This window comes from Cuculus canorus, chromosome 2 (assembly GCF_017976375.1).
Source record: "Cuculus canorus isolate bCucCan1 chromosome 2, bCucCan1.pri, whole genome shotgun sequence".
NCBI classification, from domain to species: domain Eukaryota; kingdom Metazoa; phylum Chordata; class Aves; order Cuculiformes; family Cuculidae; genus Cuculus; species Cuculus canorus.
The window spans coordinates 62759159-62781221 of NC_071402.1; the positions used below are offsets into that span (position 1 = coordinate 62759159).

Here is a 22063-nt window from a genome sequence, read left to right on the forward strand (position 1 = left end):
ATTCTGCACCTGCCTCCTACTCCAAACAGAACATCCTTTTTTCTCTCCCAACAGCAGTGTCCATCATTTCCACTAGTAACAGGTGATCGATTTGGAAATAACACTTGTTTATAGCTAACACATAAGGATTTTTTTTCCATTTGTGGTTTGTCCTTTGTACATCAGCTTTGAATGACAGGAAATTTTTTCCGGGGTTTAGGGCTGTGCATTTGTTGGTCGTGTTTGTTTTTTTTCTCCCAAATGCAGCACTAATGAACATGAAAAAAATATAGGTATCACTATGAATTTGTAATAGCTACTGTCCACCATGAGACAACTAAGGATGTCAGTGTATGGTTATAATGCTTCTCAAGAATGCCAGCATACACACAATCCCACAGAAAGCAGCTGAGAACACCTATGCTCCCACTGATCCTTCGACTGTTTGACACCCCTAGCTACTCCAGAAACAAGTGTTACATACTTACATATATTATAAAATAATTATAAATTTGCAATTTATAATAATAATTATAAATTAATAATTTATAATTAATGAAAAACAACAGTGAAAGGATTCTTATATCTATTAATGTACTCAGTTTCATTTTAATTCCTCTTCAAATATCAACCAGGCACTCCTTGCACTTCCAGTGAATCCACATGAGCTTTGCCTCCAACTATTGGATTGCCCTGAAGTATGGGGCTGTCAAACACAGCAAAAGTGAAGGAAAGACTACAACGGAGGAGGACTTTGAGCATTTCAGTCCTTTGCATATTCCTGCTGGCTTAAAGAGTACTGGCTTGCAGGGAGAGTGGGAAATTTGATTTGACATATAATCCATCCTTTCCTACTTTTAACCCAACATATTTTACGTAGCAGGAACCTAATAATGAAGTTACTTCTTCCTTTGTTCCAGGTTTTTCTCACCACAGATTGGTCTTTCAAGAAGAAATCCCTAATGTGTCAATCCTGTTGGAGCTCAGCACAGGAATACAGCAAGAAAGGAGAACACAACCAAACACAGGCCTGGTCACGGACCCTTTAAGCATGGAAACAAGCAAATGGGAAGATGCACTCCCACTACAAGGCCATGATTTTGTAAAATGACTCACAACATCACGCATGCTCCCACATGTTGAATTTGACAAATATATATGTGCACTCCACGACACGCAGCACCACAGAGTACCAGAAGGTGGTGACATGTTTATAGGGATTACCATGGAATGGGTAGATGTCAATGCCTGGAACTGCCCTAGAGACAGATTTTTAACTGACAATCAATAGCCAAACACTTTTTTTTGCACCAACAGAAGATGCTATTTCCCAAAAAATAATTTTCTTAACTAGTTGTTTTCCTGTAAGCAGAGTCCTCTATAGGATGGAGGTAGCAATTTACACTAAGGCTTTTCACCAAGGACTTCACCAAGTGGTTTTGAAATACAAACTAAAAACTGTTCGGCATTCTCATTTGCTTTCCATTCTCCAGTATGTACCAGTTTATTCATAGCATTTCTGAGAGAAGGAATTTGAAGAATTCAACAGCATGAGGGCAATGTAGTAGTAGCTGATCAGCTCAGTGGAAAAAGTTTCTCCCAGTTCGATTTTCATTGAGGATACAAAAACACGCTGGCAAGGAAGGCCGTTCTTTCACTTTAGCTATAATAGAAAAGAACTTCTATACTTTATCTATAATAAACCACACAAAAATCCAAGAGAGGGAGGGGAGGAGGGAGAGAAAGAGAGAGAGATTGAGAGAGAGAGAGATGGCAGATACACTGACAATCTGCAGTGTAGATAATCAAACCCTTTATTGTCTAAGTTACATTAGACTTGCAACACCATATAAACCTGTTAAGAAGAAGAAACAGTAGATTGGTAGAGGTAGTAGAAAGTCCCTGTAACAGTCATAAAAGGGCTTCACAGGAGTGTGTCATGCCGAAAAAAAAAGTCATCATGTTGCTTAAAAGAGCTGATCAAAGCCCATTGACTAAATAAATAAGTAACACAACTCATTTTAAATACTATGGCTCAACTAAAATAACAAATCAATACAATACAATGATAAAGAAGAAAAAGAATTTGTGGGATCCACTTCTGAAAACAGATGGTCTTTAAGGTTGGCTTTTCCCCACCCACTCTCATTCCTTGTTTAATTAAGTGAAAATCTCATTTCTGTGCTGTACACAGCATATAATTATTTAAACTGATTTTCCCCTACTGTTGTTCTTCATGGAGCTCAATTATGATTGTAAACTTTGCTGATTAGTACCCTCGTAATGGCAGTGACAGCACTAGCTTCTCTGTCACGGATTCTGGAAGAAAAGCTCCAGAAAAAAACTTCTGGCTCTAAATATTAACTCAGATTTTCTAGATCAGCTGGCCAAAAAAATAAAATTAGAAAAAAAAGAGAAATTACAAATGTACACTACACTTTTGTGCCATTTTGGGTACAGAAGAGTTTTTAATAACTAAAACACAAACAAATAGGCTAAGCAACTAGCTCTGTGCATTTCTGAACTGCATTACTTTCACTCGTGGAAAATATGACTCAGAAAAGCAACAAAACAAAAGTCAACAAGAAAAAAAACAAACAACCAAACAAAACAAACCTAGGAAGCTAGTGCAAACCCAAAATCATAATCATTAATCAACACAGCAAAATATTTCTTTTTTTTTCCTCCTTTTTTTCATTTTTTTTGGTGTACAACGGAATGTGTCTATGCGACCCCCTCAAAATAACTTCACAGAACAATTACAGTTACTTCTAAGTATTTGCACAGACATTCCTAACTACACTGAGACTTACAGAGAATTCTGGTATACATCTGGTGTAATAGCATAAAAGAAAAACTAGTTTAAAAAAATAGGTAAGAAAGTTAATTTGCATTGTTGCAAGTGTTGCGAAGTAACAAAAACTGTCAAGTAATTTAAAATAAGTAACAAGTAGTATCCAGAACCCATTACTGACTAAATTTTTTTTAAAAGCATCCCCCCACCCACCCAAACTGTTAGAACAGAAAGATCACGCTTTAAGGTTTTTTTCTGCTTTTTGTTTTTTTTTTTAAACAAATCTTTTTTTGTCAGAAGCCCATTTCTACAAAAAAACAGCACTATTCCATTACTGTATTAAGTAAACTGTTGCTCTCACCTGTATTAAAGGTTAGCATAATTTCTGTACATGTAAAATTATTGCTTTTTTGAAAAATATATTTAGCATGCTAGGTTTTTTTTTAAATCCATTTCCTGCCTTTACAAAATGTTACAATTAAAAAAAAAAACTAGTAAAGCTTTTGCAAAAATTTTCACAGAACATTTTCTTTCAAGGCAGCAGTAACTTTTGATAATGCATAAAATTATATGTGCAAAATCTGAAACTCTCAGAAATATTACCATCACACATAGTGTCACAGCAATAAGAAAAGAAAATATTTATATCTGTGGAATACATTTTTAATTGCTTACACTGCATGGTTTAACAACCTGTTATGTGCCACAACCCCACCTTGAAAACTTGCAGTTAAAGAGTTACTGTAGAAGAGGTATATAAAGCTTTTTTTTTTCTTTTTTTCCTAACACCACCAGTGATCACCAAGTACAAGACATGACACATTTATATTAACATTAACCTGCCAGCACAAAAGAAGTTCCTCGTCTTCCCAAAACGTCACGGGGCCCAGGGAGGAGCGGTGAACCTGCTGAACCAAATGCAGGAGCAGAGAGTACTTTACGGGACCAGGGCTGCCTGGACTTGTTCAGTGACACCTTTTCTCTTCTAAACATACAGATCAGCAGCGTTAGACAGCTGAGCGTTTTATTATTTCTGTTTTTTTTCAAACATGAAGACTTCCTTTGTGATCAGGTCGAAGAAAGTAGCCCTGTTACAAAAAAAAAGGTCCTGAGAGTAAAACACAGAAGCCTGTTTTTTTTCTTAGTGTTTGACTAGCTTTTCTTTTCCAAAGCCGAATAGAAGCTTTTCTCTGAAAGTGTTTCAATTTCCATATTCACATACTATTAATGGTGCGCAGTCAAGAGCAAGAGCACTAGAAATGCAAGTGGTCCCCGAACTGTAATGAAACAAACCATTGCAGAACGACGGTCTTTCTCTTTAGTCCCTTTAATCCTTCATCAAGCATTGCTTTCTCAGCACCGAATGCCACCTTTTCCTCACACTCCCCTTCTTCCTCTCTCTCCCCTTTTTCTTTTCCATTTGCTTTTCAGCATGACAGGCAGTGGCAGTTTCATTAATTAATACTTCTCCAGCCCTCGAATCCACTGCTGTTTTTCAAATGTATCAAATAGTCATTGTGAGCATCAGGGAGGTTTTTGTTACAGTGCTTAACTTCTTCATGCTGTCCAAATCACATAAAGTTTAATTTTTCCAGTGTCTCAAACTTCTCTTGATTAATATAGATGCCTTGTGTTGCCACAGTGCTTGCCAACTCCACTGTTTATTATAAAGGAAATAAGGAACCATGGGACTGATTAGTACGTCAATTTATATATATCTTGTGTAGCATCTTCATTTATTTTAAAATGATTAACAGCGCAGAGGCACCCCCCTCCTTGCAGAGCGCTGGTTTCAGTCCCACGCAGCGGCTCCGGGTGAGGCGATGGCTGGCAGGGAGGCTGCTCTGCAGCCACCGGTGCGCGGGGCAGTGGCACGGGGGGCTGCCGGTGCTGCCCATCGGGGTGGGGGCCGCTGGCGCAGGGGCTCCTCTGCCGGGGCTCTAGGTTCCCTTCCGGAGAGGTAGCGTGTGGGCGACCTCCACACCGCCGTGGTCTCTCCCCTGCAAGAAGGATGACACAGGGAAAAAGCTCATTCTCACCTCTGCTCCCACACGCAACCCTCCAGTAAGCCCTGCTTGCCTTTGCTACCTTTCATTAGTACCACGTACGTTCATTTTGGCCTACCACATCGGAAGTTTGGGGTTTTTTTTTAATCATCTCCAGCAAGACCAAGTGTGTAAGGCCCATATAAAGTCCCTGGTGGACTACAAGAGTAAGTAAAAGTGCCTGACCGAGCAGTTCAGAGAAGGCTGAGAAGGAGGGGAACCAGTGTCCTCCAAAAAAATGGAATTTTGCACTAGCTAAAAGGGATTCATAACTAGACCAGTGTTTTAAAAAGCGTGAAGTATGAGGTCACAGAGGCAACTAAAAGAAGAACTGAATTCTTGTGCAGGTCTGTCAAATGCTAAGGCAGCTTTTTTTCCCCTTGTCATCTTCCTTTTATTTTTTTAGACAATATTCATGAATAATTACCATGTTGAAAAAAACAGTAGGGATATTCTAAAATCAAGTGAAATTAAAGATAACATCATGAATAAGTGGGAGCCTGCAGCTCCCAAGAAAAGCTTTCAAATGACATTTAGAGCATCACTGTCGGAACAATGCAGTTTACAATCCTGATCCTAAAACAACATGGCAAGATTAATCTTACATAAATGCATTATCCTTATGCTAAAGTCTTGATGAAGTGAAACAGACCATTTTAAATTAATGCAACATAAAATACGGCACCCATGTAAAATCCAAGCAAGTTTCAAGCTGTGCCTATGGCAGCCCTCAAAATAGCTAGAAGAAAGCCCAGCTCTGGTTGACATAATGTATTAAGTGCATCTCTTTTGTTAATAGATTTAGAAAATTCCTAATTAAACCCGGCCCAAGATTCATGACATTTACCAGTCAAAGTTTGGTTTAAGTCGGAAAGATTTGCAACAAAATTAAAGAAAAAAAAAAGCTGCTGTACAGATGGCAGTATATTTGAAATGTAGGAAACAGTAACTGAATGAGAGATGTGATAAAACTTCCTTAGTTGGATGCTGAATTTCCTGCAGTAAAACAAGAAAGATGCTTTACATTTTTGTGTGGCTGCATCATGCCTGAGAGACAGAGCCACAATTCCAGGAGGAGGCATTCATCATTAAAATGTCTCGTATCGAACCAGCTCTACATACACGGGGGAGTGCAGCAGGATTTTGCCAAGCTGGAGGAGGAGGGAGGAAGGGAGGGAAGGGATGGCAGGTGCCTCGTCCCAGTTTCCCTGGGTAAAAGCTGAAAAAAAGGAGTGTAATTAGGGGTGGGTTTGGGGGATGGATAGCCTGTGGGGAGCTGGGCGGTAGAGGTGTATCCAGTAGTTTGGGCACGACCCACCCACACACCATGAAAGGGGCAATCCATTCTCCTCCTGCCTGGCAGGGAGGTGCAGAGGGGTCAGGGCAGGATGGCGGAGTGGCTGTACCCCACTGGTGTACAGACATGCTCCTAGTTTTGCTGGGAAACAGCACCTGAGCTTCACACATGTCAAAACCCACCCAGTGGCTCACCACTTTGCACTGGCCTGAAGGGGCAGCTAGATTTTGAACCAGCCAATACACAGCTGGATGGAATTCTTCCTGAAGTGAAATGTTTACTATTTTAAAAATTGAGCTTTTTTCACTTTCGGTCTTTTAAAAGGGAAAACAGCAGATCTTTTTTTAAGCAAAACCCAGAGTTTTCATACCAAAAGCTGCTTTCACAGCAACTTCCAGAGCTTTTCACCAGTTAACAGGAAAAAACAGTTTGTGTGCATGTTAATATATTGCACGACATTGAAATAAATTGCAATGATCGGTTTGGAGCACAGATATCACTCCAGTTTGCCAGCAAGAGGAAAGTGTTGGGACAAGAGCTACAGCTGCTAATCCTGCTCGTGAACTAATAGACATACAGTACATGCACATTACTCAGATACCAGTACAGCAGCCTCCATGATTCCTTGATTGTTTGCATTATAATTTCCATATGTATGAACGAGACAAATTAGGTTGCCATTTATTTGTTCATTATCTATTATTTTGATTAATGGAATTCTTGTTCTCAGAATAACTATTTAAAAATAACATTTGCAATAATGAGGACTGAACTATTAATCATGATCTTTAGCAGAAACTCTGCAAGGAACTGGTGCAAGATAACTCATATGTACAAATGTCATAAATAAGACTTCTAAAAGACAGTGCTAAAAATTCAAATAAAAAAAAAAAAACCAAAACAACCAAACTCAGAAACCAATGGCTTAAGTAACTTTTCATTCTGGTTGGTTTGGGTTTGTTTTCTTTCCCCCCCTTCTCTGCAAAGTTGCTTTAGGACAAGCAGGGCTGTGGTGTTGCTGGATTATAAAAACATTAGAGATAACAGATGCCACCAGCCTTTCTCTCAAGTTCCTTTACAATATACGTGTGTGTGTATATATACTTAAACACACAGTGTTTTTTTCTTGATGGTTCTTTCCAATCTGTCTATCCTCCAAATTCTGACTATTCACATCTATGCTACCTGAAGTATTGAACACCACAAGAAATGTTTTCAAATACTTATAGTGGATAAAATTAAGGCTTGTGGACTCCTTAATGAAGGTGGTTTACCTGTGTCGCACAGAGCCTACTGGGCACTTCTCTTCAGCGAATGAGGCCCAAGAACTGTAGTGTCCACAGCTCATTCACAGAAATGGACCAGCACTGCTTCCAGCATGGGAAAAGCTACAGCCAGAAATACATGTGATATCAACAGTTCATGGGTTATCTAAGCTGTAGCTTTTAACTGATTTTCTGTGAGTAAAAGAGTGTTTTTCTGGAGAGAGCAAAAGTTGGAATTCTGAGGGGTTTGCTTGTTTCACTCAGATAAAAGGCAGAGAACTTGGTGTCTCTGGCTTCATCGCTGCAAATTTGCTTCATGTATATATACTCTCAAATAGACAGAACTCTTCCTTGTTGCTAACTAGTAAATTATACCTTCTGAACACTCAACTACCTGTCCCTTAAAATTTTTAGAGCATGTTGTTTGACACAGCACTGACAGAGGATTCCTAAAGCATGCAAGTTTTTACATATTTTTAAAAACGCAGAAGCGGAAGTTAAATGCAAGGCATAAGGATTAGAAACTGCTACTACTGCTGTCACCATTTTGCAAAAGCAGGCTAGAGGCTGACTCCTGTGTCACTGAATACACTTGGGAACTGGGCTTCTGGCTCGAACATTACAGCATCAGGAAGTGTCTCTGAAATGACCCCGTGCTTTAGGAGAGCTTTGCTATGGGAGCTGCTGCAGCTTTGAGACACATACGGTCACAGGGACCCTTCCAAAGGGGAATTTGCTTTTGTCTTGCCATGTATAAGCAACTGCAGTGTGCTCCCCAAATTCATGTCTACGAAATCAGGTCTTTGGACGCTGCCTAGTGTATTCCAAATTAAGATACATATTCATTGTGGATAAGCAAGGTTAATTACAGATACATTGGGATATTTAGCATTTATAAAAATATTCAGAATATTCAGTATGTTTAATATGGCAGCATTTCAAGAGAATATACATGACTTTGCACAAATTGTATTGACTTGAGGTATGTAATGAGCGTTTTTTGTCCTTTAGACAAAGAACAGTAGGAAATATTCCAGAGTTCATGCGAAATTCATTTGATGTAAAGACATCCTTCTTTGTGTTTTTTAAACCATTCAGGTACAAGTAAGAAGCCATAAATAATGTTATGAAGAAGATAAACATCTTATTTCCTACATTTTGTTTATATTTCACTGGTGCTGATAACAAAGCATTAAACACAGCCCACTGCTAATATTATCAAAACTGGGTGTGTATGGTCTTCTTTACATGCCCTTATAAGTGGCCTATTTTTCAGCTATGCTGAACACCTGCATTTCCTTTTGGTGGTTCACTACTCTAAGTCTGTTTCCTATTTAGACACCTAAATCTAGATCTAGCTGGCTCGTTTTTTAAGAAGACTGTCCGTAGACCCTATTTTTAACATCCAGAATTAGAACCGCTACATAATGTAGCACTGTTGTAACCTACTATGCTGGGGGATTTTAAACACCCTATCTAACATTCTTTCATAAAGGAAACCTTTAAAGATGATCTTCTGGTTGACTACTGAAGGGAATGGGGGATCTGTGAAATACAAATGTTAATATTTTTAGTCTTCAGCCAACTACTCAGGGGAAGATATTTTACCTGAGAGGAGGAAACATTATGTAAAGTGAATCACTTCCACTTAAAGATTAAAAAAACCCTCTTTCATTCTCAAGCTACAGAATGCAGTAACTATTGTTTCTTGCTCGAAGCATTTGCATGGCACTTCCGTAACTTGAACTGACTTCACACTGTAAACTCTCATGAATAGACCTGTCCCCAATTAAGAAATGAAATGAAGACACGGAGTGACAATGTTTAAAGTGGGAAATCATAATGTTACCAGAATGCTGCAGGCATCGTTCTCAGTGCGAGTTCATTTCTGTGCTTCTAAAGGCCCCTACAGCTGCAGGTAGAAATGAGAACATTCCCTCTCTAACACCCAGGGACTGTGCAGGTGGATTCTTCTGGGGGAGCGCAAAGACTGCTCGTGATGAGAACAAGCAAAACGGCAGACAACTGACTAATCCTAACCGACACAGATGCTGACAAACTGAGACAAAGGCTGATGCTGAGGAGCAAACAAGACAAAAGAAAAGTAACTATCCCTTGGACAAGTAATCATATTGTAGCTTCTGTGGAAGAAATACTGACTGGCAAGAGACAGGGAGTTTCATGAAGCTAACCTCTACCCAGCATTCTGCTGCACTGAGAACTGCTGTAATTTAATCAAATACTTCGAAGACAGATTGACACGGACTGAAAGTTCAAGAGCCATGGAAGATGTTAATCAATAACTTTTGGCATGGCAGTAGTTTACAAAGACAAGATTATCTGAGTGAATTTATTGTGCAGTAATATAACCTGAATTACAAAAAGAGTCCAGATGTGGACTGAGCTGCCACATCTTTTTTTGGATAGATACGGTTATTTCAGAACTTTTTGGAAATATATTTCCAACTTCGACCTTATGTTGACTTTTAGAGGAGAAAAGCCCAGATACCCTCAGAATCCAATCTCAACTACACATGAAATAAAAACATGAGCATGAAAAGACGAAAGAACATTTTGAAGATGCTAAGGTTTACTAAACCTACATTAATAAAGCAATGAGAACTAAAGACTGGCTGAGCTAGCGTGCAGAGCTGCAGTGTTTCACTCTTTCACATACTTCTACTGAGAGGTGTGTCCTTACACAATTTTATTAGATAAACACCACAAGGACAGTACTTTCATCTAGTTCTCTAACTACAGCATATCTGTGCTGCTGCTGTCCCACAAAAGCAAAGCAAACGTTGCCCATAACAACTACTGAAACACTATGCCATCTTGAAAATTTCATGAGAGTTGTTGGTGACTCCTACGACCTGATGGCAACTCAGATAGTCCCGTGGCAGTGAACTGGCTCCCTATTACAGCCTTTAGGCCAGAAAGATGCAAGTACAACAGAGAAGGTACTAAGAGTCTCCCTGATAGGTGCATCATATAACTATGTGATGTGTTGGTGTCCAATGAGGTTGTTTACTAAGCACGTAAAACCCAACTCCTGAAGGCAGGACTAGCATGAAAACGCATTCTCTAAGCATGGCCAAAACCATCTGCAACCATTAAGTAAGAGAGAGGAAGAATGTTGTAGTCAAAATTAAACTAAAAATGTGGATGAAAGAAAGTGCTGGAGGCAGCTTCACAATGAAAGAAAACTGCCCATGTGATGGCATGACCTGAAACCCACCTGCCAAGCTGGAAGATGAAGTAGGATGGTCCAGGTTATGACACTGGTCTCCAAAGACATAAAATACACGAACCAAGTTCAGTTTAATGCTTTTCTATGTAACAGCTTTGCCATGTATAATTCAGAGTGCTGAGAAGTGTTTAAGACAGGAAACTGTATACTAGAAACAGGAAAGCACACTGCCATGTGGAGTCCACAGAAACTGGAGGACCAGAGCCTTTCAAAGGCCAAATGCTGGATATCAGGGTACAAATAATCTTCAGAAAAATACACAGTGTTAATTGTGTTGTTCCAGCAGAATACACGTTAGTTGTAAAAATAAATTATTTTTAGGAATTCTTTATGTACTATTTCACTATTACATATCATCGTGCATTACAGAGTTACCTACCCCATCTGGTCCCCAGTAAGCCAGTAACATGTTTGTTTAAACACTACCTGCTCTACAATTAACTGACTCCCTATATAACAGATTTTGATAAAATGCTTAAAAAATTTAAGAGCAAAAAAATGAAGTAACATTGTTATTATTTATACATGTTATAAACCAGTCAGTGTTTTAGTGATGAGTATCACCGGGCAACTCTTTCCCAGCCACCACATTACAAACCAAACATTCAATTAATTGTAAAACATACTTGTTTTGGGGCATCTGCGGAGGTGGTGTGAACTTCAGTACCTCGGAGTCCATTAGACTCAAATACCACTGTGGGAACAAGGGGGCTTGTTAACAGATGAACATTCAAGCTTCGTTAGTGTGTGTACATTATTTGAGACCATTACAGATTAACCACATTCAAAAAAAGACACCAGCTACTAGCCTGTGGCCGGAAAATACCAATTTACCGTAACACTTACTGTAAGAGAGTGTGCTAATGGCAGCCTAGGGCCACTGCCCTTTTTAATTCAGACTTCAGCGCTGAAGAAAGCAATCACTGACAACATTAATTATCAGTGTATGTGTAAAGGGACCCTCTTCTTGCATTACTTACCATTTGGCCTCTGTCATTTTGCATCAGACTGGCTTATGTATGCATCATTCACACTTTTCAGGAGGAACTCGCTAGTCTCACTGTCTTGTGCAATGCTCAGGAGGTCTCTTGATATCAGTGGCTTTAGCCTTCTACAGCTTCAACCACAGACCGTTAAAAATGGCTGGTAGGGATTTCCCATTTTAGGGCCGACTGGTCCACGGAAAAATCTTGTTTCCCACAAAAATGTTCCTGTCAACAGCAACGATGAGGCAAAACAAAGCCTTATGTTGTGCTGAAAGGGGTACTTTGATTTCAATTTGTGCTGGTGGCAATAGAATTCATTAGCATATTCATTTCTGAGTACCCTAGTCTCTAATTAAAATAAAACATTTGCAAACAGACTTATCTTAAATGCATTGCAATTTTATGGAGTTTGGGCGGGGATCAGGTAAGCAATATCCGGAGAATAAGAGCAATAGATATCCGGAGAATAAGAGCAATAGTCATAAAAATAAAAAACCTGTCTATTAGATGTAGGTACCGGAATTACTTAGGTTAGCATGGTATATAAAACGTAATTCTCGGCATTTTGTTAGCTAGATCCAAAAGCAGGCAAGTAGGAAAGGTAGAAAGCACGAACGAGTGTGAAAAGGTACCTGCATGGGACCTCTGATGAGTCCTGAGGTGACTGGGTTGGGTAAAGCATTTTCCACACTCTCTGCAGACACAGTCTCCTTGGCGTGTTTGTGTCCTGAGCATCCCTGTAGTTGGGAGGGAGAGAGGGAGGAGGGGGTGAGGGGGGAAGGAGAGAGGAAAGTTGAGAAGAAAACATTATGCCAGAAGAAAACATCATTAGTATGTCTAATGTGTCATTATGTGAGGCTACCTTCAGGCCCTGGATGACAACTGTCAGCCTTCATCTAGGCACTGGCTGACAGGCCAGGCACACACAGGACTGCAAGAATGCATAAATTACATTGAATTAAAAAATGCTCCCCATGATGTGCCCGCACCAGGACTGGCATGTCAGGTGTGCGCTTTTCAGAGCAGCTGGATCCACTTCTCAGCCATCACCCAGCTTTGTCAAGCAGTACATCAGGCAAATCAAAGTGACTCCAGCGTGGCGGAGACAAGTCACATGGATAATAGGAAGTGAGTAGGACCAGAGCCCGACTGTCCCCCCCGGGCGGCAATACCTCAGAGACAAATGCAGAGCGAGCGGAGCTATCACAGACTGATCAAACCTTTCGCCCCTGCCTACCTGCCTGCCGGTGCTGCTTTGACCCCGGACCTCTGAGGCACAGACGAAAGACATCTGTGAATGAAAGTGTCATTCCGGACATTTTGAGCTGGTAGCAGCACAGCAGCCTTCCCCCAGCCATGGGTAAACATGTTTTCTAGGCCATTAGCATTTGCGGAAAACCGCTCAAACCTCTCCTTTTTCTCCAAAGGTCAGTTTACAGCATCTGACTTAAAGGGCTGGTCTTTGTCTTTTTGCTGCTGATCAAAAAAGACACATTTGACTTTTGTTGGGCATTTTTATTATTAAAAAAAAACCTGAACATCATCTTTTCTATTTTGGTAAAAAGCCCTCCTCAGAAGGAAAGACTTGAAGTTTCCATTTGCCACTGGAATACTTTGGCTTTCAAAGAAATTCTCAGAGGGTTGTCAGCAGAAGTAAAGTTTCAGCTTTTCTTTCAATTTTTCCCATTACAGCATTCAAAAAGAATAAAATTGTGAACAAAAAAGTGGTAACAACTCTACCTCAGCTGAAAAATAAACTGCAGGATGCCAGAGGGCTTATCTGAAATACAGGTGCTGCACCTGAAAACTAAAGGAAAAGAAGACAGCTGCCGCTTCCTCTGCTGGTACAGCACCAAGTGTCCTGCAATGGTTTGTACCACAGCATATACTGAAAGGAAATGTCTGGCTGGAAAAAAAAAATCCACTCACAAATAGCTTTCTCTTTTTATAATAGCACCTCCTGCAGATGGCAGCACAGTCTGTGTAATGTAGCTAAACACACTCACTCCCAACAATTAAGCTCCTGGCAGTCAAATCCAAGACCATAATTTAGGGACAAATCCAGATCATGTTTACCCACACCCCCCAATACACACAAAAGAAAAACCAAATAATATATTTCAATGAGAGCTTCACTGTACTATAATGAGACAGATTTGCCCTCCAAAGCAGTCCAGACTGAACCAGATTTTCTAGTCTGTTACTAGCATTTTCCTCTCACTGGCCAGAACTACAGCTGCAAGCTCCACAGCAAAGCTGAGTGAAGTGTGTTGAGGAACTAGACATGGCCTTTACTGGACCACTATGCCGATCACTGGACAAGTAGGGCTCTGCTACTGGGAGGCCTGGGCTTCCCAGGTGGGTTTCTGCCTCCTTTGTAAAGACATTTAATCTCTCTATACCCCAAGTCTCCCTCTGTGAAAGGTGACAGCTTGTCTCAGCAGCCATTATGGGCCTGATCCAACAGACTTCATGGATGCACTGCTCCCACTCGAGTTGTGCTTGAGGCAAGAGGATGCTGCTGTAAGACAATGTACCCTTTACGAACACTGAAGGTGAGTGGGTTAGGACCTTCATCTACCTTCCTTTCTAGCACTCACTTTATGGCAGTTATTTAAAAAGCAGGTGGAAAAAATGGATTGCTTCCAGGCATGTTTGCCATTGTTGCATTTCCTAAGGAGCACCATAAGGCTTTTAATAGTTCAGAGCTTTGAGCGATGGGCATCACTGCTGCAAGGCAAAACCCCTATGAGTCATCACTCAGGTTATCCTATGTGTGAACAGAAAAGGGTGGATAACTACAGGTGTCGGCAAATTAAGGGAAATGAATATGACTATGTGAATGGGAGCTCCTGCGAAACCAATGCTCCAAGCTGGTCTCAAAAGAGCCCCAGGGAAAGAGTGCATCTGCTGCCATAAGCCACCCTAATATGGCAATTCATGTAAACATCATGAATAAAATAAGTAACTACTATTAAATATAACAATAAGATTCTCTCTACAAGCACTTGGGAAGATTAGGCAGAGCGAAACAAACCTAGCCTAAATGCAGCAAGCTTTGTGTTTGCAGTTGTATCACAACAGTAAGTACAACTCCCTCTTTCCAAGGACACACCGGAATAGACACAAATGTAAAAGAAAGGATCACAAAAATAAATCCAGCCACTCTAAAGGAAGTTGGACACTGTACTACCTTAAAATATCCTAGTGTGATCCAAGATGAGGCTGTCCCCCAAACACACAGGTGAAGTCTATTGGAAAAATTCAATCAGGAAAAAAACAGTGACAAATAGCATACCTAAGTGGGATTTTTGGTCATCGCTTATGTCATGATTGTCATATTCACACTGCCATATTAAGACTAAATTGTGTGATGCATACTGACTCAGAGGGCTCAGTCTAGGGCCATGTGCTATTTCAGATGAGGTTCATTTACCCTCCTCTGTCCATATTTGGTAGAATATTGATCCTTTTAGCTGCAGCAGCTTTTTATTTTAGTGCTATGAAAAACAGCCATCGCGCCAGTTGGTTTGGAGAACCATCGACATCCTGGAAGTTGTATATAAAATGAAGACAAGCTACATAAAAAAAAGAGGTTTTAAATTCTGAAAACTTGATTGCTGTAAAACATTTGGAATGAAAGAAGAGATTTCAAAGCAAAGACGTGCACTAAATAACTTCCAAGTTAAAATGTCTCGAAATCACGGCCTAGCGAAAAGCATTTTGCCAATAAAAATCTCTCTTTTAAAAAACAGGTAAATAGAGACTTCCTTGAAAACCTTGCCCCTACTCTACCTGGCCTTCGTGGTCCTCATGGTATTTCACATGCCTGCATTCACTAAGTCAGCTTCTAGTTCCCGGCTTTTACTGTTTCTCTGCATCTCTCTTAACATGGCTGGGAGCTCACAGTAAGACTTTTCTGAGCAGACTGACACAATGTAGTATTGAATAACATCAAGGAGAGCACCTAAGCCAAGGTACCACCATAAGTTGATGGTGGAACAATTGACTGGTATTGACAGTAGGAAGCTGGCAGGAAAAAACTTCAGACAACATTTCTAGGCACTGGGATGGCAAAAGCAAAGTCGGCTGGACAAAAACAGGAAAACTAACCCTTCAGTTTTAGAAACCGAGCATGTCCTCTGCTTCCTTAGCAAAAGCATAGGAGCCTGATGTTAGTTGCAACCAATACACAGCCTCTAACCACCTGTGAAACAATCTACTCTACAGTAATAAATTAACAGTCAGATCTGATGCAACATTACTTTTTAAATGATTGAGCAAAACTGAGTGACTGAAAAGTGTATCTCATGGACTAGTTCAGATAGATTTTGCCTATCTAGAGAAGAAGTATTCTTCTCTAGAATACTTTCCACCAAGACCTGACCAAATACTATAGGTCCTTCCTTGCCTCACAGCTGCCAGAGTGGTCAACTTGCACACACATTCTCGGCACTAGACCATAACTATCCTTATACTACCAGGTTCTAAATGCCCTGGACTTTGTCCCACTTGCAAAATGGGGTCACAAGGTCCATTTCACACATTTTGACAAAACAGAGAGTATTTTGTCAAGTGAGGACACTAGAACCCCAGGCAGGAACATGTGCTCTTTCCATGTGAAGTTCAGTTCTTGCACCACTTCTACTAAGAGAAAAAACATATAAAGAAATGGGATGGTTTACAAATGGTGAGAGGTGGGACTATGGCTCCCATTCTCCCCCTCTACACACACACACACATCTCAAGAGTAATAAATCAGTATGATTTTTCAGTTTCCACAGAGACAAACTAATTCTGGCAGATAGTCAAAAGAGTATGGCTTCAAATGCAAATACGAAGGTTCCTTGTTTTTTCCTCCTTCTTTTTATGTGGCAATTGACTGACAAGAGACAGAAGGAGAGTTTCGATGCCTTTTTTAGTCCCTGAACTTTTAAACTGGCTATTTGTACAACTGCCACTCCTGTTGAAATGAATTAGCAGGCACATATTCAGCCCTACCTCTATTTAATAATAAAAATACAAACAGATCAAAAGAATTATTTGAAAAATACAATAGCTGTCTTTGACATGGACAAGCAAAATCTTAAGACTTTTGTCAAGGAAGATAAAGGACACTAACAAGTGATTATTTCTCACTGTTGTTGAAGACTTGTTGCAGATGAAATTGAGCAAAACCTCCAAAATAGCATCACAGTTAAGCCCCAGAGGATATTTATTTTGCCCGAAGCAAAACAGTGATGATGCGTGCCAGCATATTGGGGGGGATCTACAGGTGACAGCACATCTGTGTAACTCTAGCCTGCTTGAAAGGAGGGGACAAAGGAACAGTAATAGTTCAGGTGGAACCAGATACATTTAACCTGCAACAGAAATGTCACACAGTGCATGAGGGAGGACACTGCAAAACTAGAGATCAGTAAACAAACCTATTCAAGCCTAACCAAAAATGATAAAAACAATGAACTTGTAATTCCAACCCCTAACGGGAGAGAAGGAAGAAACTGTGCAACACTGTGTTGTGGCTCCAAATGAAGTGTTAACAAGCAAGCCACACCCCCAGCTACGAAAAGGCTTGTGAAAATCTTACCTGCATGATCCAGGACAGGGCTGTTGGCACCACAGGTCTGGTACAACGAAGCAAGGTCCTTTGGAATGTATGTTTTAAAGATATTTAAAATGTCCAAATGTTTCTCATGCCCATCTGATCCCAGATCCTGTTTGCTGGAGTGTAAAGCCGGAGAAACTCCTGCAGCGCTAGGCTGGGTCTGCAGCAGTGGACTCGCTCGTGCTACCGCTGTGCAGTTTGCCAGTGTCTTCATCTCATTGCCAGCCTTCATGTGAGACTCCCTCTGAGGCACTGACGGCTCTTCATGTTTAGTGTACTGCTCGCTTTTACACAGAGGATGATACTGTGGTGGTGGGTTGAATTTGGCCTTCACGGAGTCAGATGCACAGTGTTTACCCGGAGGGGCAAAACTAGCACTTCCTTGGAGAGCCATGTACTTTTCCATTTGCTTACTGTTGGTGGGCTGTGTGCTAGGCCTGGATATGACTGTTGGAGTAGGCGTTACACTTCTGCTATAGGCTCCCATTTGCATAAGTTTGGAATTTGCTTCATATTTACTTTTTTGTTGTGCTGCTATGGTATATTGCTCTTGGGAATGGTTTAACTTGGGCTGTCTGTACCCATCCAGACCTGATACGCGTGGACCACAGTGGCTGAAAGCATGACTGTCCTTTGACTGATGCGTACTCCCAGACTTCGCAGTTAACCCAACAGAAAGAGAGCTGCTTTTGGACCCTGGCAATGCACTTGGCACTTGAGTGCGTGTAAATCTGGCAATGGGCAAAGGCTGGCATTCCTTACCGCTGAGAACAGGAGGGGGACCAGTACGCCCACTCCTTGCCAGAAAGACCAGGTTGTTTTTAATAGTCTTGAATCCGTTCTGTTGAACCCAAGGGGGGACCATCGAGTTACAGCTGATTTTGTGCAAAATTCTTTTGTGCATCCACAGGACTTCAGGGTAGTAGGTCTTATGACTGCAGAAAGGACACGGATAGACAATTAAAGCAGCCTGCAAGGATATATTCAGATTTTTATTGCATGGATTGTCCCTTGTTGATTTTTCACTCAAATCGAGTGGAGCTACTTCTTGAGCTTCAGCACCTTTTTCTGTCAGAGGATGCTCCCTGTGTAATTCTAGCAAATTTTCTCTAGTGCAACTAGCCTGCACTTCAAGTGACATTTTCAAGTCCATGACCATGTTTGAAGATGTCTGGCCCACACCTGAACCCAAGTTAGCAATGTGACTGGAGCAAGGAAGCCCTTGGCTGTGGTGAAATGCTGGCATCTTTACGTCCACAGACCCTTTCAGATCTTGGTATTTCAAAAAGGGCTCCTTGATGACACTCTCCAGTGCTGACACCAGGGAAGGAATCTCTGTTTTGGATTCCCTGGCTTCATTTTCTCTGGCACTGCGGCTTCCTAGCTTCTGGAGTTCATCCAACTGAGATGTTACCATTGGGGTTTCCTCCTCAGAAAAGTTGCAGTGGTATGGCTTTTCATCTGAATGAGACAGATTAAAAAACAACATTGTCATTTCATGCAGAAAGGAGCCCAAAAGACAGAGCAAAATTCAAGACTAGAATAACATAGCAGAAAAAAAACAACTTTCGTCTTAGTATGGTAATGACATGCTACAGACTAAATGTACTGTATTCACAAGAAAATCTTGAAATAAGACACAACAGTTTAATTTACTTTTAAAGATGACTATAAAGTCTGGATAAACTCTCTAATGCTGCATGTTCATGACATTTTGAACAAAGAACAATTCAATACTATATCCATGTTAAAACTCTGGGACTGCAAGAAAAATAAGCAAATATGCAACCATATAATGCTTTAACAAAAGCAAAGATAATGAAGCCAGTTAAGACTGACCTATTTCAAGATCTGTCAGCACTTCCATTGCAAGCCTCTATTTCCAAAGAGTTTATAACTCGGCACTAAGAATTGGCTCCACACAGAAACCAAGCATATGAGCAGGTACAGCATACAGAATAAATTGCTCACTTAAGACGGACTTTTGCAGCGGCCAAGTATAAAAGGTGAGTTATGAAGAGTGCAAATCATGAATTTTCCATCCTTTAATTTAAACAAGAGATTTTTTTTTAAACATAATTCTGTGTTTGAGTCAAACTTTAGGAAAATTTTATGACTGCTCGATCCACTGAGAGATAAGGAATTCAACATTTCCAGCCATTTAGATTACAGAATTCAAACCAGACTTTCAATTCTCCCCATTTTCTTCTTTGCTTCTCAGCTCTCGAGAGTAAATTTATCTACCTAACATGTGTCCTGGAAAGGGAACATACTGGGCAGTAATTAAAGCTGCTTACAGAGAAAGAGAAAAGTAGGATTCATTTTGCTGGGAATATGGCTACCTCTGCCCACTCTCCCAATGCTGATCTCCCAGAGCCACTGAAGAAGCCGTTGAATCCCTCCAAATCAGTTCACAAATCAATTCCACAGAGACCTTCATCACAGCAGTAATGCTTACTGCACTGAATCCATTTAACATGTAACTGAATTGAATCATCTGACAAACTTTCAGTTTCAATTAACATGCAGTTAATGAGCCACTGCCAGGCAAGTGTAAGGAGAATGTGCTCCATCTAAAATGTCACCAGTCCAAAATGATCACTGCATCCGTAGGAGGGGTGAGAATGGGAAAGGAGTGAACTGCTCTAGAGTTACATATCTTCTCGCATCAACTCATAAAAGTCAACGCTTCAGAAAATCAAGCACTGTTCGTTAGTGCAGTGCAGTGCCACAGGCATTATTCTCCATGGCACAATGGAAGAAGCATGTCTTCCTCTGGAGTTTCACTGCAAATAAAGTCTACTTAGCCTCGCCTTCAATTCAAGCAAAAAATTCTTAAGCTTTTGTTTAATTTGAGGTAATTAGGTTAAAAATAACCCACAGAATTGCAGCCTTGCAGGGCTGAATGCTCACTCTGCTAAGATCATTTTCATTTCAAACTCTCTAAGGGAGTAAATTCAATGAGGAAAAAAACCTCAGAAACTTGGCTTTCCTGTGTTGCAGGGGGCAAGGCTTTGCGAAAGCACATGCCCAGCACTACTAGCCAAATTTACAGTTTGAAACAAAGGCACTGCATGCAGTGGTGAAATCTGACACCGCACATCTGTGTTATTTTTTAAACACATCTGTCAAAGCCCAAAATATTTGTGCTCTTAAATAAGATTTTAAGGCTTCTCTTTACGATCACAATGAGTGGGTCCTTTGATCATCATAGTAAATAATAAAGCAAAGGAAAAAAAAGCATCATTTGGTCACAGCAGTACTCAGCAAAGAAGGAACCAACCTACAGCTCCCAGGTTGCTCTGCATATCTCAAGCACTCCTTGATGCTTTTCAGCTTGATCAAAATCTACGTACCGCACTGTTTCAGCAAAGAGGGCAAAGTCAAACAGACTGTGAGGTGGCACAGGTTAGGTTTGGGCTTGTTCTTTAAGTCTACACTGTTCGGTTTAGGTCTGTGCTTGGGTAGTTGGGGAGGAGGAGGACACAGAGATAGACCAGAATAGCCATGGGCATAAAGCCTCGGACTGCAAACCCAGAGGTGGGCTACAGTCCTTTTAGGTTTATTGCTTTAATGGAGCTTTCAAAGAAAAAAGGCCTTTCCAGGTAGGAACGCAGCACAGAGTAGGAAAACGGTGAAGGCATTTCTGTGGTGTATCTAGGCCTGCAGTTAACACAACGCTGAAGGCAAACACTGTCAGTACAATATATGAAAATCTGTAAGGTTATTAAAAAACATAGCTTCTATAATTTCTTTGTACTGTCTTGCTAGATTCAATTCCTCTGATGCCTCACGTGAACAGTACTGAACATACTAAGAATACTTTTAAAAGCTTAGATCAGGAGCCTTAATAGCAATATTTGTGTTAATTGCTCAAGATGCACTTCCAGAAAAAAAAAAACCCAAAACAAAACCACACCCTCACCCCCATTCCTCAAGATTTGGACAGATGCTTTCCACCTGCAGGTCTACTCATACTCTTCATCAGCACAAAGCACAGCCAAAGCTTTCCACAGCCCCAATCCGCTCTGTACCAGGGACCTGACACTCCAGATATCAACACTCAGGCTGAAAAGCTGCCACATGCCATACTCCCCATTAGCGGTAGTGGTCTAGGCTGGGCTGCGGGCATGTAGCAAAAGCCAAGGGGGAAGCGCAAGAGGAGGCAGTATGTGACCCAATAATACGGACAGAGCCTTTTTAGCAAAATAGACTAAATTTATTTCTGCCTGCTTCCAACCGCTTGCCCCAGCTGAAAAGGGGTACTAACAATCCTTTTAAATCACTGGTATAAAATATTGCACTAACCAGCGCAGTGCAGGCATTACTGTCACCAGAAACTTTCGAGATTTTATTATGGCCAGGTCAAAGCAAAAAGCCATGAATGAGATGCCTTTTGCATGATCTCCAGAGACTATAACTCACATTCCCCATTGAAAGAGTTCTTGCCTAAGCACGTTCTCACTTTTTAGCCTAAAGTCCCTGTCATCTTCTCACATTTGTTTCAATTCCTTTGTTTCTTACCCAAAACAGCCACTTACCTGTTGCACTTAAATGTGAGAAAGGTCCTTTACCACATCCCTAAAGTATTACAGCTCCTTTGTGTCATGGATGCCTGGCCAACAGCTGAAGCACACAAACTTTACAAAGTGCCCAGCTACCAGCTAGGCGGTGGCTGCTGATGTCATCTCACACCCTCAGTTTGGCCATAACTTCAGGTATCAATGGCATTGCAGACCACAGGAGAGCAAAGCAGGACAGCACAGAACACTTAACTCATATAGGAAGCCATGGTCTAGAAACACAGAACATCCATGGACTTGTCTAGTTCTTCAGAAA

General features: G+C 40.8%; 1 protein-coding gene across 4 annotated transcripts in view; it reads right to left on the bottom strand.

Annotated features, from left to right (window-relative positions):
- Nucleotides 1-2999: 2999 nt before the first annotated feature.
- Nucleotides 3000-22063, bottom strand: part of ZNF516 (zinc finger protein 516) — a 104009-nt gene continuing 84945 nt past the window's right edge. The window contains exons 3-7 of one of the 4 annotated variants that reach the window (XR_008448672.1): nt 17207-18685; nt 12249-12353; nt 11611-11841; nt 11257-11324; nt 4721-4773 (exon numbers count right to left, since the gene is read on the bottom strand). Coding sequence is in view for 2 of the 4 variants with exons in the window: in XM_054059373.1 (XP_053915348.1) it covers nt 4469-4773; nt 12249-12353; nt 17207-18685 (1889 nt within the window). In the remaining 2 variants the exon portion in view is untranslated. Of the gene's footprint in view, nt 4774-11256; nt 11325-11610; nt 11842-12248; nt 12354-17206; nt 18686-22063 lie in introns of all 4 variants that reach the window. The other 3 variants (XM_054059375.1, XR_008448673.1, XM_054059373.1) reach the window with 3 other exon arrangements.